This window comes from Nannospalax galili, unplaced genomic scaffold (genome assembly GCF_000622305.1).
Source record: "Nannospalax galili isolate Female #2095 unplaced genomic scaffold, S.galili_v1.0 scaffold521, whole genome shotgun sequence".
Taxonomy (NCBI): domain Eukaryota; kingdom Metazoa; phylum Chordata; class Mammalia; order Rodentia; family Spalacidae; genus Nannospalax; species Nannospalax galili.
The window spans coordinates 1096944-1112531 of record NW_008344634.1 but is presented as its reverse complement, the minus strand read 5'-3'; the positions used below and the strand labels follow the sequence as shown (position 1 = coordinate 1112531).

The window sequence follows — 15588 nt, the reverse complement described above, 5'->3', positions numbered from 1 at the left end:
CTTCTAATTTAAAAAAATACATTTTATTGAAAAAAAAATGTAGGGAACAGCATATCTTAAAATGAAGTGGAGATCTTCTTTAAAGGGTAAAAACATTCAATTTTATATCTTACAGGGTTTATACTGAGTTCAGTATTGTCTGACTGTATTAATTCAACTGTGAACCTAAAAATTTACATCCATCTTTGAAAGAGATGTATCCTTGCTCTGGAATGTGTTACTGAATATGTTAAAGCTGTAATGAAATGCTTCTTCTAAAAAAAACAAAAACAAAAACAAAAACAAAAAAAGCTAAAAGCCTCTAACATCATGAGTATCAGATCAACCTTTTCCTTAAGGCAGAAAAGCTAATATTCCCACTCAGAATTCCAGGAGTACAGATACATTATCTAGATAGCACAGGAAGGAGGCTTGTGCTGGGGAAAGCATGTAAGGCACTTTGATCTACAAAATATCAATCCTGCCCCTGTAGGGCTAATTTCTAAAGTTAGGATTCTTCACTTGTACAGGGAAGCAGCATATTTGAAAGCCTACATAGTCTCCCACAATTATGGAACATCATAAACTATGGGAAGGGACACTGGCAATAAAAATGTGTTTGACATGTAAATATCACAGAGCTATGCATGAACATACACACGCGTTTGTAATGAGTATGCTGCAATCGGTGCTATTTAATACAAATACAGACAAGTCACAAGTGCAAAGCACGCGTGTACTTTAAAATTTTCAGTAGAAAGGTGAAATTAATGTTAATATAAAGTCATCTCTCAACGTAAGTGGAAGAGTAGCTTCTCAATCCTCTCCAGACTCCAAAATCTGTGGGTGCTTCCTGGGACAGTATTTGTATATAATTTCCCCATGTCCTTCCATATACTTTTAATCATCTCTAGATTGCTTAGAATGCCAAATACAATATACATGCAACATTACAGTGCTTATACTGGTTAGGGAGCAGAGTCAAGAAAAATGTCTATACATGTTCAGTATTTTTAATCTGCAATTGGCAGAATCAACATAGCAAAACATTTAGATATGAAGGGTTGACTACATTTAACCCACTATCTTCATAACATTACCATTTCAATTCAATATGATCAAATAGGAATTGAAATATTTTACTGAGTTTTTACTAAATCCTTTTAAGGCTGGGCCTTCCTAGTTCTGCCTTGGGCTCCCCAGTGTTGGGAATATAATGTGCCAACCACATGCAGTCCTTTACTAATTCTCTGAAACCTTGGGTGGATTTGACATTTTTAACACATTTAAACTCAGACAAGTCACATTTCACATACTGAATAGCTGCATCTGGCTAGTGGCTATATTAGACAGCACAGCTATATAACATGTGAATCTCTTCTACTGAAAACACATTGACATCTATGCTTCAGGTATATCTAACAATACGCTCAATTGTGAAATGCTCAGTGTACAGATTCTTAGGAAAACATGCAGAGACTGTTTCTACTTGAGAGAAAGCCTAAGTCCTATCACTGAATTAAACATCTCTCAGGCTTTTATTAATGGCTAGTTAGAGAGCCCACTGACTTGGATTCTTATTATTTACTCTAATTTATGCTTGCTTGTAGTTCACCTATCTTTGCAAGCTACCTTAAATCTTCCTTGAATGAGGTAGGATGCATAGATCTAGAACTCATAGCCAATACAAAATTACTTGTTACTTTCTATTTGGGGGCAAAACTTGCTATTTAAATACAATTTTATCATTTAACATTCACTCTATTCTATTATAATCCAAAACCTCTTATTCAAGACCACAAACGGTAAATGCTTAGAAGTCAATGTTAAAAATGTTCGATTCCATTATAAAACTTTCACCATAATTATGGCTTGTTCTTAATTGCTAAGTATAACTGCTCAAATGTAATACTATACTGCACTTAACCTAGGCTTTTATATAGTTATATTAATAAACATTACAAATAGTTGTATTAAAAGACAAAATAGATATAATTATGGTCACATATTTATGTTTTCAAATTCAAAGGCTTTACGACTCCAAACGGCAAGGCCAAAACCTATCACCAGGTAGAATTCAGATAACTTCTAAGAAAAAAAAGCCAATATAATATATATGAAGTGCAGAGCTAAAAACTGACTTAGAGAATAAACTGCATGGTGAACTCCATGGAACAGGAATGCTTAACAGGTCTAAGAATAACTGGGTACAAGGCTATAATCCTAACACTTAGGAGGTTACAACAGCAAAACACTAAGTTCAAAGCTGGCCTGAGCTACATATCAAGACCCAACCCTGTCTCAAAAAATAAAAAGGTCTAAGACTGCCAACTGGATTATTATAAGATTAAACACCATACCTTAAATTTATTTGCCGAAACAGCACAGGCACCACTATTCTGAAATGACACAATGAAAAACAGGTTTCCTCTGCCTGAATCTAGAATTTGAACAGCAGAAGGACCTATAAATGGAAGGTGGCACACTCTTTGAGGAATGCCATTTTGGAACAAAATCAACTGATTTCTTTGTGTAAGAGCCAACAGAGACAGTCTTAACTGGCTGTCAACAAACTCAGCGGCACAGACATGCATGTGAGTTACTACACTACTGTATGCAAGGGGGATAATGTAATTATGGCTTAAGATTTCTTGACTTTCAAGAGCGTATGCACAATATTTGGAATTAGAAAATTCGTAATCTGATTCTGAAAGCTGTGGGGTACATTCTGTCTCAAATGGTTCTGTTGGTCCCACTAAAATGATACCAAGATTTTCAATCTCACCTATCCACTGAATAGAGGAAAGTTTAACTGACAAATTAGTAACTTTTCCAGTTTGGCAAGAGATATAGAAGACTGTATTAAGATGCTGCCAAAAAATTAGAGGGCCATCAAACACCTTTAAGCTCTCATTCAACTCATGGCCTAGTTCAAAACTCAAACGCTTTTCAAATTTGTTGGTACTATGAAGAAACAGTATATAATATGTGAAAACTTCAGCATAGTTTTTACACTGTATCAAAATGCAAGGGAGGTTAATTCTAGTTCTGAAATCTGAAACACAGTTACAACAAAGAATTTTTAAATGAGACTTGTTCTCCTTAAATCTAAAAACTCCAGTGGATTTCAAAATAAATGTTTCTGTCCCTCTGTTAAACACCATTCTTTTGACATCTAATATAGTTTCATTTGTTGGCTTCTTAACACCTGCACAATCCTTGTCAGACAACTGAAAAACAAGGACTTCTCCATTATAACATATAATGGGCTTTCCTTGCCCATTAAAGGGCATTGGCTGCTTGCTAGCCATTGCACTTCAGCAAGACTTTGTGTGGATCCAATTTTCAAACACAAGTGGAGTCCAGCTGAAACTTTTAATCCTAAAAAGAAAATAAGAAAGACTGAATGCAACAGGAAAAGTAGAAAACATTTTGTTAGAAAACTATCACTCAAGTAACCATAAGTTTCATTTTAAGCAAAGATATTAATACAATTGTGACAACATATTTGATTTTGCTGAGGTAAGTTCTTGCTATATATTATACGTTCATTGGCCTTAACATCACAATTCTGCCTCTGGAGTGCTGGCATTACAGGCATGTACCAATGTACCTGGTAACAATGTCACTTTTTTTTTTTAAAGATTCTAAGCATGTGAATAAGTCAGAAATGATATCTCAATGTGTTAACAGCATGTAAATAGGCTTAGACGCTCTTTAAAAGTACTTTGGAGCTGTCTTGGAAAACCAGCAACTTTGTTGCCATCCGTAGTATTGGAGATGCTGGCTGAGCTGTGAGAGGAAGCATGGGAATCCCAGGGGCTGTGACAGCTGCCAGGCCATGAGTGGGGCTGGCTCTCAGCTCAGGGCAATACACTTATGGACCAGACTCTCACACCAACAGTCATGAGCAGAGGCGCCAACTGCAGGGATCATCTACTGGCTCTGAGAATTGCACCGATAATCCATGCGTGGGGACTGTGGGTCCTCTTAGGGGTTGTGACTTTGTTGCTTCTCATCTCACTGACCGCACTCTTGTCCCAGCGGACCAGTGGCTGGAGCAGGAACCAGCAGGTTCAGGGACACTCTGGAGGGTCTGTGGAAGAAGTCCCTTTGTATGGGAATCTGCACTATTTACAAGACAGGATGGCTGTCTCAAGAACCAAGGCTAGGCCATCAAGATCCATCTTCTGGATTCCCTTCCCGGGTCACAGAGGAGGTAATGTGCTACACCAGCCTGCAACTGCAACCTGCCCAGCGTTGCATCCTCAGCTCTGGAATGCCTATCAAGTACTCTGAGGTGGTGCTGGACTCAGAGCCCAAGCCCCAGACCCCAGGCCCTGAACCGGAGCTCTATGGCTCAGCGTGTGCTCAGACCATAAGAGCACGAGCCTCATTCCCAGATCAGGCAAACGCCAACAGTCAGCCTGCACCCAGCTGAGGAAGGCCTGGTACAGTGGGCACACACGGCTCTTTTACTGGGGACAGATGCTCTTGCTACCTTGGCTAGGGAATACCTGGTTCTCAACCATCCCCTAGGAGATAGAGTCATTACCTAGTGACAGGTGGTCAAAGGCAGTGGACCCCTCCTCACTTCTCTTTTCTATGTTCTCCTCTAAGCCTCCCAAATTCCAGGTTTCCTCCTCCTCCTCTTCGTCCTTCCAATAACAGGTCCTCTACTCTCCCCTTCCACTCAGCTTACCCAGATACATCAGTGTCTCCTCAGGCACAGGAAGTGGGCAGGGAGGAGGAGGCGGTAAGAACCAGAGAGGATGTGGGTGTATATCTTGCATGGGAGCCCACAAGCTGTAAGGGCCTTGGGACCTACAAACCTGAGGATCCAGTTTTGGCTTCTGACCTGAAAACTCTGGACAGAGACTATTGTGTCCATGTTTCTGTCTCTGTGGTGTCCCCCAATATTGGAATGAAACTTTTCAAAAACTGAAAAAAAAAGTACTTTGGGGTGGGCATGGTGGTATACACCTTTAAGCCCAGCATTTGGGAGGCAGAGGCATGTAAATCTCTGTGAGATCAAAGCCATCCTAGTCTACATGGTGTGTTTCAGGCAAGCTGGGGCTACAGCAAGATCCTGTTTCAAAATAACAAAAAAGTACTTTTGGGCCAGGGAGACCCCTCAGCAGGTAAAGGTGCTGATTGCACAAGCCCACACAAGTCTGGAACACACAAACTTGCACACACACACACCCCTCCACACAATTTGTGTTTTATTTAAAAGTACCTTCAGCTAGATGTGAAGGAATATACATATGATCTCAGCACTCTGGAGGTATAGTCAGGAACATGGCCAGCCTGGGCTTTAAATACCTTAAAAACAATTAAAAATGAATTCAGACATTCTTTCTGGTACAGGAACTTTCTTACAGGTTCTAATTCCCTCTGAGTTTTAAACCTACTAATTTTAATCCGGTTTTCTGTTGGTATGTTTAAAAAGAAATTCAGTTTGTCAGTGGCTTACTTGTCTTGAAATTCAGGTTCTTCCCTAAATATGATAGTTTCTGAATTAGACTGCTCCTCACAGAGAAGGCACTTGGCTCTTGTCTTCTGAGACAACAGTTTGTACAGACTGGGACACAAAGAAAACCCTAAAAACAAAAATAGGAGATGGTAAAATGAGGCTTTAGAATCTCCAGAGGGAGGCAGAGGCAGAAGGATCTCTATGAGATCAAGGCCAGCCTAGTCTACTAGCAAGTTCCAGGCTAGCTGAAACTACAGGAGACACCACCCCACCCCCCGACACTCAAAAATACAAAAACAACAACAAAAGCCTCTATAGAAATAAGGCTTACTTTAAAACAATGTATTTTTATGATTTGAGGAAAGCTATTCTTCTTCAAAATAAGAAAAACCTTAGGGTGAATATGACTTATTATAATGAAAAGGAGAAGTAAATAATTGCAGTCCATCATTTGTGTTTATTATCTCTGTTACAATATATGCATTATTTCATATAAGGTTTATAAGTATTCTCTAAAAATAAGGATTATTATTCCATTACTTAAATGTGAAAATCGGGGCCGGAGAGATGGCTCCATGCTTAAGAGCACTGACTGCGCTTGCAGAAGAACCTGGCTAGATTTCCAGCACCCGCAAGGCAGTTAACTATCCGTAACTCCAGTTCAGGGGAATCCAACGCCCTCTTCTAACTTCTGGGGGCATTGCACAACACGAGTACACTCACATACATGCAGGCAATGCACTCATACACATAAAATAAAAATACTAAATAAAATATTATTTTTAAATGTGAAAGTTTTATTTTAATGAGGGTTAGAAAATGTCCTACTTTTGCAGTAGCAATAACGCTAGATTTAGAAAAGATGCAGTCTGTCTCCTGGGTCTATGGTTTTAATATTTTTGTGGCATGCATTTCCTTATTATGAAGAGTCGTTATACTAAAGGCAGTTTAAGAGAATTAGTAAAATGAATCACATCAAAGTAGCATCTTCTAAATTGAACATGCATATACAGAGGTCGTTCTCACTTTACTCAGTGGCCATACGGACTAAGTCACTCCTTTAGGCAATGACAATCTATGGAACAGTTTCAAAAACAAAAATCACAAAATTGTACTGCTGCATCCTAGGGACAGTACTGGTATATGTGAATGAGAAAAGAAGCTATCAATTAGGGGACCATTAAGGGTACTTCTGAATGAGAAAGATGACTGTCGAAGGCAAACTGAAATGCATGAATTCAGCAATTTCATTTCCAGACCTGAACCAGAGAAATAGACTTACATATACTCAAGGACGCTACCACAGATTAGTCATTTCCCTGTTATTTGCAATATAAAAATTTAAAAATGATCACCAGTACATCAACGAACAGAGATGGAACAGCATACTATAGTTAAAAGGATTATGTCAGATCATGTATATCATAATAGCCAAATTTCAACAATTAAATGAATGCAAAAAATTAAATAGCTGACAAAGTAACACTGAAGAGTTTAATTTACATAAATCCAAACACTGGAAACAGCATTATATATTTTCTGTTTACTTAAAATGGCTGCATTGCCTGTCTAATTTCTCTAGGCATAGTGCCAAGAGGTGATTTTTTTTTTTTTCATCAGAGAATAGTGTCAGAGGTACTGGTCTTGAGATTTTGGATTATTTATTTCTCATAACATTGGTATGCGACAGGTATTAAGATACTATTTTACAAATTGAGACATCAAGTTTCATGATTTTATCAAAGGTCTACATGTAAGATGTGCCAAAATCATGCTTCAAACCTGAGTTGTCGGAACCAAAATAAAAGGGCAAAACTATAAATATTTTATGACCAGTTCTGAATGGCTATTGATTCTGGATAAAGGAATCAATATCAAAGTAAGGGAAAGAAGCTTGAGGGAGATTTTAGTTGCCATTCAAATTTTGTTATGGATGTTTTCAAAAAAGTTTAAAACAATGTATTCTTTTTTCCCATAAAAATTTTGTTTGTTTGAGACAGGGTCTCTCTGTAGACCCAGCTGGCCAGGTACTCACTATATAGACAAGGCTAGCCTTTATCTCCCAGAGATCTGCTTGCTTCTGCCTCCAGTGTGCTGGAACTAAAGGCTCACCACCATGCCCTGCTTCCCATAAAAATGTAAACACAATGGGAGACAGAGAGGGAGGGTTATATAAGGAACTATGGAGGTAAAGGGGGAGAAGGAGCTCAACAGAGGGGGGACCATGGAAGACAGGTATTATCAAGAAAGAAATGGGGAAAATGAGGGTACTTTAACTGGGAAGGGAGGAAGGAGGAAGAGGGAGAGAGAGGAGAGATAAATAATGCCTAGCTGGTATTAAGAAAAAACAACAGAGGGAATCATATTAGTCCAAAAATCTACTAAAAAAATTACACATACAGTATCTCTACATGAGTCTATGTGTAGAGCTGATGGCTACACAACAAGAAACAGTGCCAGAGAGAAGAAACCTTCTTTTGAATTGTTAGCCAGGATAGTTCAATAGATCATCAAAGTTACAGAGGCTATTGCCACAGCCCTTGATAGCCTCCCAAAACTTCAAGGTAAGACCCTATTGCTGAAAACAAGGCATACTTTGGACATAGGACTTGGAGCAATGGTGAAAATGACCTGGAAGCCACCTCCTCTGAAGGTTAGCTCTCATAGTTTTGGAGAGCACTAATGCAAGCTGCTCTTCCCTTTGTTTTTTTTTTTTTTTTTTAACACCAGCTAGGCATTATTTATCTCTTTATGCTCTTCGATTGATTGAAAACATCAATCGAAGGTCCGACCACAGTTTAAAGGCCTAATAACCACAGCAATGACTGGCACAGCAAACTATATTGGGGCAAGAGTGGCACTTTTATCTTCAAGGTAATCAACAGCTACCTAATTAGACCTAAAGCCCATTCAAGGCAGGAAACTCATATATGGTACCATAAGCATAGCAAAATACACATGGCTGGAGATATCATAGATCTTAGAGAAAACCCCAAGGCTGTCACATCCCTAGACAAATGTAATTGTTTACTATGTGTTAAATATGGATCTTTATGTTTAAAGACAAGTATGCCAGTCACTACTCATCAAAGAAGCTTCTTTTGCAACAGATGGAGAGTATCGCACACAGAGATTAAGTGACTGTAAAGTGTCCAACCCTAAGTGACACATCTACAATGGAACCTCAACACCTAAGACTCATGGGGCATAGTGGAACAAGGGGTAGAGAGAATACTACTGCATCTTTCAAATCTCATCAATTAAGCTCTTTCATGCAACAGAAGGCAATGATTCCAGGACTCAGGAAACATTGCAGAAGAGGGGTCAGAAAAATTGTAAGAGCCAGGGAAGGAGGTACATGACCATATGGAAACAGTCTTATAGGCTCCTGGGACCTTGCTGATACGAACTTATGCAGCCGTGGTGACAGCATGCACAACACTCATGCAAATTCAAGCAGACAAAAACCTAGCATGGAACAGTGGAAATGGGCAGCAGGCCACAATCTTAGCCAAAGAGCTATTGGGCAGCTGATTACTGCTGGGTGAGGCAGAGCTGATCTTCTTCAAGGGAGTGACTCTAGATAGGCTGACTAGACTCCAGTGGATGAACTTGTACTGAGGGATGTCAGGGGACATAGCTTGATTCGATAAGCTTTAACATAAATGACAGAATAAATGAAATCCAGTCTGGGGGGGGGGTACAGGAGGGTGCAGATGGAGAAGCCGGGGTATAAAGAGGACTAAGATGGTATACATGAAATACACAGTAATTCAGTAAAAATATATTTTAAAAATTGAGGAGCAGGAGAGATGGCTCAGTGGTTAAGAGCACTGGCTGCTCTTGCAGAGAACCCATGTTTGATTCCCAGCACCCACATGAAAGCGAACAACCCTCAGTAACTCCAGTTCCAGGGGAATCTGACGCCCTCCTCTGACCTCCACGGACATTGCAGAACACGGGTGCACCTACGCTACATGCAGGCAATACACTCATAAGAATAAATAAAATACTAAAAGATAAAAATAAATTTAAAAAAAACATAAACACAGAAAACACTCCAGGTGTGGGTGTTGCACAACACATTATGGTGAACTCGTCACAGAATAAACGACAGAGGGAACAGCTTGGGGTTTTCTTTTTTGGTGTAGGGAGTTGAACTTGAGCCTCCAGTGCTAGGCAAACACTGTACCAGTGAGTTATATTCCCAAGCTCCTAGAGAACAGTATTGTTGCAACTTCGCTGCAATTTTCAGAATCTTTCCACTTTTAAGAAAGGTAGACTTGTCTGTTCAACGACCTCTTTTCAAATATTTTGTAATCTACAAGGCGAGTACTTTATAAATCTAAGGCTTTATCAGTCTTGGCAGTGTTGACATTTTGCCCTTGGCCCTGTGCATCACATCAAGTTTGGCAGTGAACCTGGCTCTTCTCCATTAGAAACACGGTGCACCCTAGAAACCTGCAAATGAAAAATTCTAGAACCAAGCACCCAACTCGTTAAGAACAACTACCTTTATATAACCTAAAGACACCTTTCGTTTTTAACTTTCTGTAAGCACGCGAGTTGAAATGGTTCAAAAATATTTGCCTTTCAAGCGTCTCAAATTCCATAGCCAGGCAAGCATGATGGCTCAAACCTTTTGTACTGACAGGAGCATGCCTGTGAGTTCGTTTGAGGCCAGCCTTGGCTACATACCAAGTTCTAGGCCTGCCAGGATTACAAAGAGGAGACTGTCACAAACAGCATTCACAAGCCAAATGGAACGGTGTTGCAGGAAGAAAGTTTTATGAGAATGAACACAGCACACACTCACAATCCCAGTTAGGCCACGGGACGACCACAGAGTCCAGCCACGTTGCTTCCGCCTTTCCAGCAAGACGTGAGTTCGAGCCCCACCGCCTGCTCTGGCACCATTCCGAATTAGCGCATTACGGATTAGCGCATGCTGCTCTTTCTCAGCAAGTAATTCTGTTCCAAAAAGTTTCAATATAGCGATAACTCTCCCCGACTCCAAACCTCCCGCTAGCGCGGGGCATGCTGGGTTGCCCCGCCTAACGGCTGCGTGGAACGCTCAGGAAGAGGAGGCTGATCCCTACAGCTGCCTAGGGAGACCAGAAGAGGCGGGGCCTCCCAGTGTTACCGAAAGGACAGGCTGAGCCCTCGGGGGCGGAGCTCCAGGGTAAACTGTGGTGAGCTAGGTGGCCGGGGGGCGCGGCCGCAGGCGGGAGGGACGCCGGGGGCGGGGCTTCTCCTTTGAAAAGCCAGTGGGTGCCCAGAGGAGGTACTGGTCCCGCCTCCAAGCCCAGACGACCGTACGGGATTGGGCAGTGTTGCGGCACTTCCTTCAGCCTTCCGGTGTCACGCGACCGCCTTCCCCTCCCTCCCTTCTTGTCTACCTTTGGGCTGGGCTGTCTGGTGAAGAGATACTTGACTGTAGGCAGAGCAAGGGACTAGGACAACAACTCCAATCAAGTTCGCGATTGCGACCATGGCGGAGGTGAGGAGCGGAGCGCTCGGCCGCTGGGCACCCGGTCCTGGAAATGGACTTGGAGGCCGGGGGCCGGTGTACCCCAGTGCAGGTGGGCTGGACTGAGGGCGAACCGGGTTAAGACTGTCTCTAAGATTCTGCTGTGTTTCCCATTCAGAGTAACGCTCAGAATAAAGCCAAGCTCATCTCTGAGACCCGGCGGAGATTCGAAGCTGAGTTTGTGGCAGGTGAGCCTTGCGTTCTGGGGGTTGGAACAGGTGTGCAGCGAGCATCCCCAACTTTGCTAGAGAGTTTGTGGGTGTTTCTGCCGGCAGATGTTGGGAAGAGGCTGTGCCCATTTCAAAGGTTTTGACATACTGGTGTGTGTTGAACTAGGCAGATGGTACGCCTGCCCAATACTTCCTTTAAAAGGTTCATGTAAGTTAGAAATCGGAGTTTCAAACAGCATCTCCTCGTGGCTATGGAACTGGCGGGTTGTTTGGCCCATGGACACAGGTGACAGTGTACAGTCCATGCTTACCTATGAATCAGGAAACTGCCATTGTACTATGGATGTGTACGTTATTGGGTAAATCAGTTCCTCTTATTTTGCTTAATTCCGCTTCCTTACAACCAAAGTGCTACTCATGGTGTAGGCCCTCCAGTGCTAGAGCAAATTCTTACCTGTTCATCACTCTGTGAAGTTTCTATGAATGCATAATTGATTTCTTAGTTGAACATTCTGTCAAAATGTCACAAATACTTGAGTTTTCAGGTACTTATCTGATGACTTAATGCTTGTACCATAATTCTTTTAAAACATAAAAAATAAGTTATAAATCTGGATCTTAAAAGGCTCAATTTGTTGTCTGCCTTGATTGATGCTAACCTTGACCTTGTGACTAAATAGCTTGCTTATATATTCTGAGACCCTGTTTCCATATCTATGAAATAATAAGTTTAGGAAGATTAAATGAAGAAAAATACATGAAATTGTCTGGTGTGGTACTGAAAATATAGAAGGTTGTCAATAAAAATTTTGCCTCAGTTGTTTGGGTTACTTTGAAAGGAATTAAGCTTCCATATTTTGACTTTAGTACTCAGCAGAAGAGTCCTACAGCTTTAAACTGTTCTAATCGTATATTCATTGAAAACCTGAAACAAATAAGGAAATCTATTCCAAAGAGCCTGGTTGGTAAATCTTTTTCATGCCTCCTTGCCAATTTTCTTCACACACCAAACTTTGTACCATAGAGTTGCAAAAGCACTTGATTCACTTTTAGCCCAGAGATCTCATGTCTGATATCATACCAAATTCCAATAAATAGATGATTCTAAAATTGCTTTCTATAGAAATGTAATTTAAAGCTATATGGTTTATAGTATTTAAAGATGTAACTCATAACTAGTGAATTTGTAAGTCTACAATGGCCATTTACTTAACGCTCAAAGGAGCAAGCAGCAAATAGAAATTAAGCAATCGACAAAGTCTTAAAGGTCATCTTGCTTCAACCTTCTCATTTTTAAAATGAGGGAAGTGAGGCACACCGAAGTTAAGCAATTTGTACAGAATCCATGGTGTTAGAAACTTGGCCTGGCCTACTCCTCAACGCCTTTTGGATTTCACTATAGTAATCTTTCAGCAACATCATAATGTCAAATGAGATCATGTCACTCCCCAGCTTAAAACCCTTCAGTGTCTTCCCACAGTATTTAGAATAAAGTCCCAATTCATCTTCTTGGCCATCAGTGCAAGGCCATATATGGTCTGGCTCTTGGCCACCTGCCCATCCTCACCTGTTACTATTCTCCTTACTTAGTACAGAGTTGACCATTCCCTACATTAAGAAACATACACATTGCAACCCAGCACATACATATACCTACTCACATACCTAAAACAAAAGCTCATTAAAGAATATTTTGTCTAAAAAAAAGGGCTATTTTGTGGCTCGGGTGATATTTTCTTTTCCATTTCCTTTTTAAAAATTCAGTGACCCACAAAATTGATAGCACAATCCAAAACATGATCCACAGTTTGAAAAAATATGACTACACTGTCCCATTTGTGTTCTTCAAACAGAATGAGTCTGTTTGCATCTCAGGAAATTTCCACTTCTCTCTGCCTGAGAAGCTCTTCCCCAATTAATGTGTAAGGTTGGGTCTGTTTTTGTCCTTTCTGGGTTAAAATGCATCTGAGAGGCCTTTACTGATTATTAAGTGGCTTCTTATCCTGTTTACTTTCCCTCCTTTACAGCTTATACCATAAACTGTAATTTGTCTTGTTTGTTTACTGTTCATTTCCTCCAGTAGATGATATACAGGTTTTGCAGCAGCTTATAGAATTTGAAGGTAGAATCTTTGTGTATATTACTCACTCCTCAGTACCCATCACAGTGTTCAATAAGTACTCAGTGAAAGAATATAGCACTACTTATGTATATGCATTGGAAGATTAGTCAAATTCCAAATTAAGAACTGTCCCAACCAGTTCCCCCTTCCTACCCAAAGTCTGGCAAAGAATCGCCTTCACAATTTATCTCATAAGATAAGCATTTTTTTTTTCAGAGGGAAACACTGTATGTGGCATAAAGTATTGGGATAGATTTAACCTTAAATATATATATTTCCTATGTGTGAACTCTTGTGTTATCTACACAGCAACTGCAAATAGTAAAGACTTGTGGGAAAGGAGAGACAAAGAGTTTTTCACCTGAATGTTGGATTGTACCTTGAAATATAATATCAGATAAAGGTGGAAATGGAATGCAGTAAGAAGCCTTTTTAATTTATCTGTGTTCTCTCTTTTAAGTTTGGGTTTTTTCAGAAATTAACTTTGATGGAGCCAGAAGTATTAGTGTACACCTGTAATCCTAGACTAAGGAAGGTGAAGCAGAAGGATAGTGAGTTCTAAGCCAGCCTGATATTCAAAATGAAATCCTGTCTTGAAACAAATACAAATAAGCAGGGCAGGGTGGCGCACGCCTTTAATCCAGAGACAGGAGGATCTCTGTGAGATCCAGGCCAGCCTGATCTACATAGCCAGTTCCAGGCCTGCTGAAGCTACATGAAGATACTGCCTCAGAAAGACCCAGAAAATCTAAATAAATAATATAATAATGATGAAATTAACTTTCATGTTTAGAACATAAAATTTTAACTTCCACAGTCTGTATTGTCATTAGCAGTATTTTGTTTCATAAGAAGCTTAAGGCAGACTTAACTAAAAATGTTTTTCCTTCTGCCAGTATATCTCTCCATACGTTCTTTTGAAGACAGGTTCTTTGGAATTCCAAGCACCGTTTTGTGCCTGCAGAAAATATTACCAAATATGGATAAATTTTACAAAAAGGACAAAATACAGGTCCATGATTATGGCACTTTTTTTTTTCCCTCAGTGTCACTGTGAGAAATTCCATGCTGAGTCTCAAATGAGAAATGTTTCCTGTTCTTTCTTTCCTCTCTTTATGACAATAATTTATTCGGTTCTGCAAATGCTCATTAGCTTCTTCATTCTGTAAAGCAATGTGTCAGTGTCAGAGGAAGAACTGAACATAGAGCCCTTAACTAACCCGTACAATCTAGTTAAGGGATTTAAACAAGATAACTACTAAATTTGAGGTGAATGGAATTACAAGAAGAATGAAAGGAGCCCCTGGCTGGGTGGCATACACCTATAATCCCAGCAAGTGGGAGGTGGAGGCAGGAAGATTAGGAGCTCAGAAAGGCTATCCTTGACTACACAGCAAATTGCAAATCAGCTTGAACCATCTGAGACCCTGTCTGAAACAAATGTAGTAAGGGCTAAGAGACAGAGCAGGGATCACTGCTGGTGATTTGGTTAGAAGAAACTTCATGGATAAGTCTGACAGCTCCCAAACTTTAGAATAGCTTGTTCCTCAACACGGTGCTGTGGCTAGATTGTAGAATTGTTAAGAGGTAAGGGCTTCATAAAGAGGTCTTAGGTCACTGAAGATGATGCCCTTCAAGATGATTGTGGAACCCCGATTCATTCCTCTTTGTGTTAGTCCATGGCTATGGTGTTAGCACTTTGGGCCTTCCCACATTCTCCAGCCTGGTGTCCTGCCTCACGACAGACCCAAAAGCAACTGGGCCAACTAATCATGGACTGAACCTCCAAAATTCTGAGCCAAAATAAACCTGTGCTGCTTAGTATTTGTCAAGTTGACACAGACTAGACAGCTAGGAAGAGGGAACTTCAACTGAGATATTTCGTTCATTATACTGGCCTGTGGTCATGTCTCATGGGGCATTTTCTTAATTACTGGTTGATGTAGGAGGGCCCGTGGCTGAGAAAGACAGGGTGGAGCAAGCCAGTAAACAGCGTTCCTCTGTTGATCCTTCTTCTCCTTTAGTGCCTTGAATTCTTGTCCTAACTTCCTTTGGTAATGGACTGTGATGAAATAAACCCTTACCTCCCCAAGTTTCTTTTTGGTCAGTTTATTTCAGCAACAGAAAGCTAACCAAAACAGAAATTGGTATCAGAGAGTGGGACAGTTGCTGTGACAGACCTGACCACGAGATAGCTGAGCAAGCAAGGGGAAAGCAAGCTAGTAAGCAGCATTCCTCCAACATCTCTGCTTCTGCTTCGGTTCCTTCCTCCAGGTTCCTGCCTTGAGTTCCTGCTTTGGCTTTTCTCCAT

General features: G+C 40.6%; 2 protein-coding genes and 1 pseudogene across 9 annotated transcripts in view; 2 read left to right on the top strand and 1 right to left on the bottom strand.

Annotated features, from left to right (window-relative positions):
- Positions 1-10513, bottom strand: part of Fancb (FA complementation group B) — a 33436-nt gene extending 22923 nt beyond the window's left edge. The window contains exons 1-5 of one of the 4 annotated variants that reach the window (XM_029567251.1): positions 10272-10513; positions 5456-5582; positions 5219-5304; positions 3188-3360; positions 2340-2419 (exon numbers count right to left, since the gene is read on the bottom strand). In XM_029567251.1, the coding sequence (XP_029423111.1) occupies positions 2340-2419; positions 3188-3290 (183 nt within the window). In that variant the 5' untranslated portion in view covers positions 3291-3360; positions 5219-5304; positions 5456-5582; positions 10272-10513. Of the gene's footprint in view, positions 1-2339; positions 3361-5218; positions 5305-5455; positions 5583-10271 lie in introns of all 4 variants that reach the window. The other 3 variants (XM_008840888.3, XM_008840889.3, XM_029567250.1) reach the window with 3 other exon arrangements.
- Positions 3821-4420, top strand: LOC103740297 (annotated as a pseudogene).
- Positions 10514-10797: 284 nt separating the features above from the next.
- The window catches only part of Mospd2 (motile sperm domain containing 2), a 65446-nt gene continuing 60655 nt past the window's right edge, over positions 10798-15588 (top strand). For 4 of the 5 annotated variants that reach the window (XM_029567249.1, XM_017800074.2, XM_029567248.1 and 1 more), the window contains exons 1-2: positions 10824-10955; positions 11104-11173. In XM_029567249.1, the coding sequence (XP_029423109.1) occupies positions 10947-10955; positions 11104-11173 (79 nt within the window). In that variant the 5' untranslated portion in view covers positions 10824-10946. Of the gene's footprint in view, positions 10956-11103; positions 11174-15588 lie in introns of all 5 variants that reach the window. The other variant, XM_008840887.1, reaches the window with a different exon arrangement.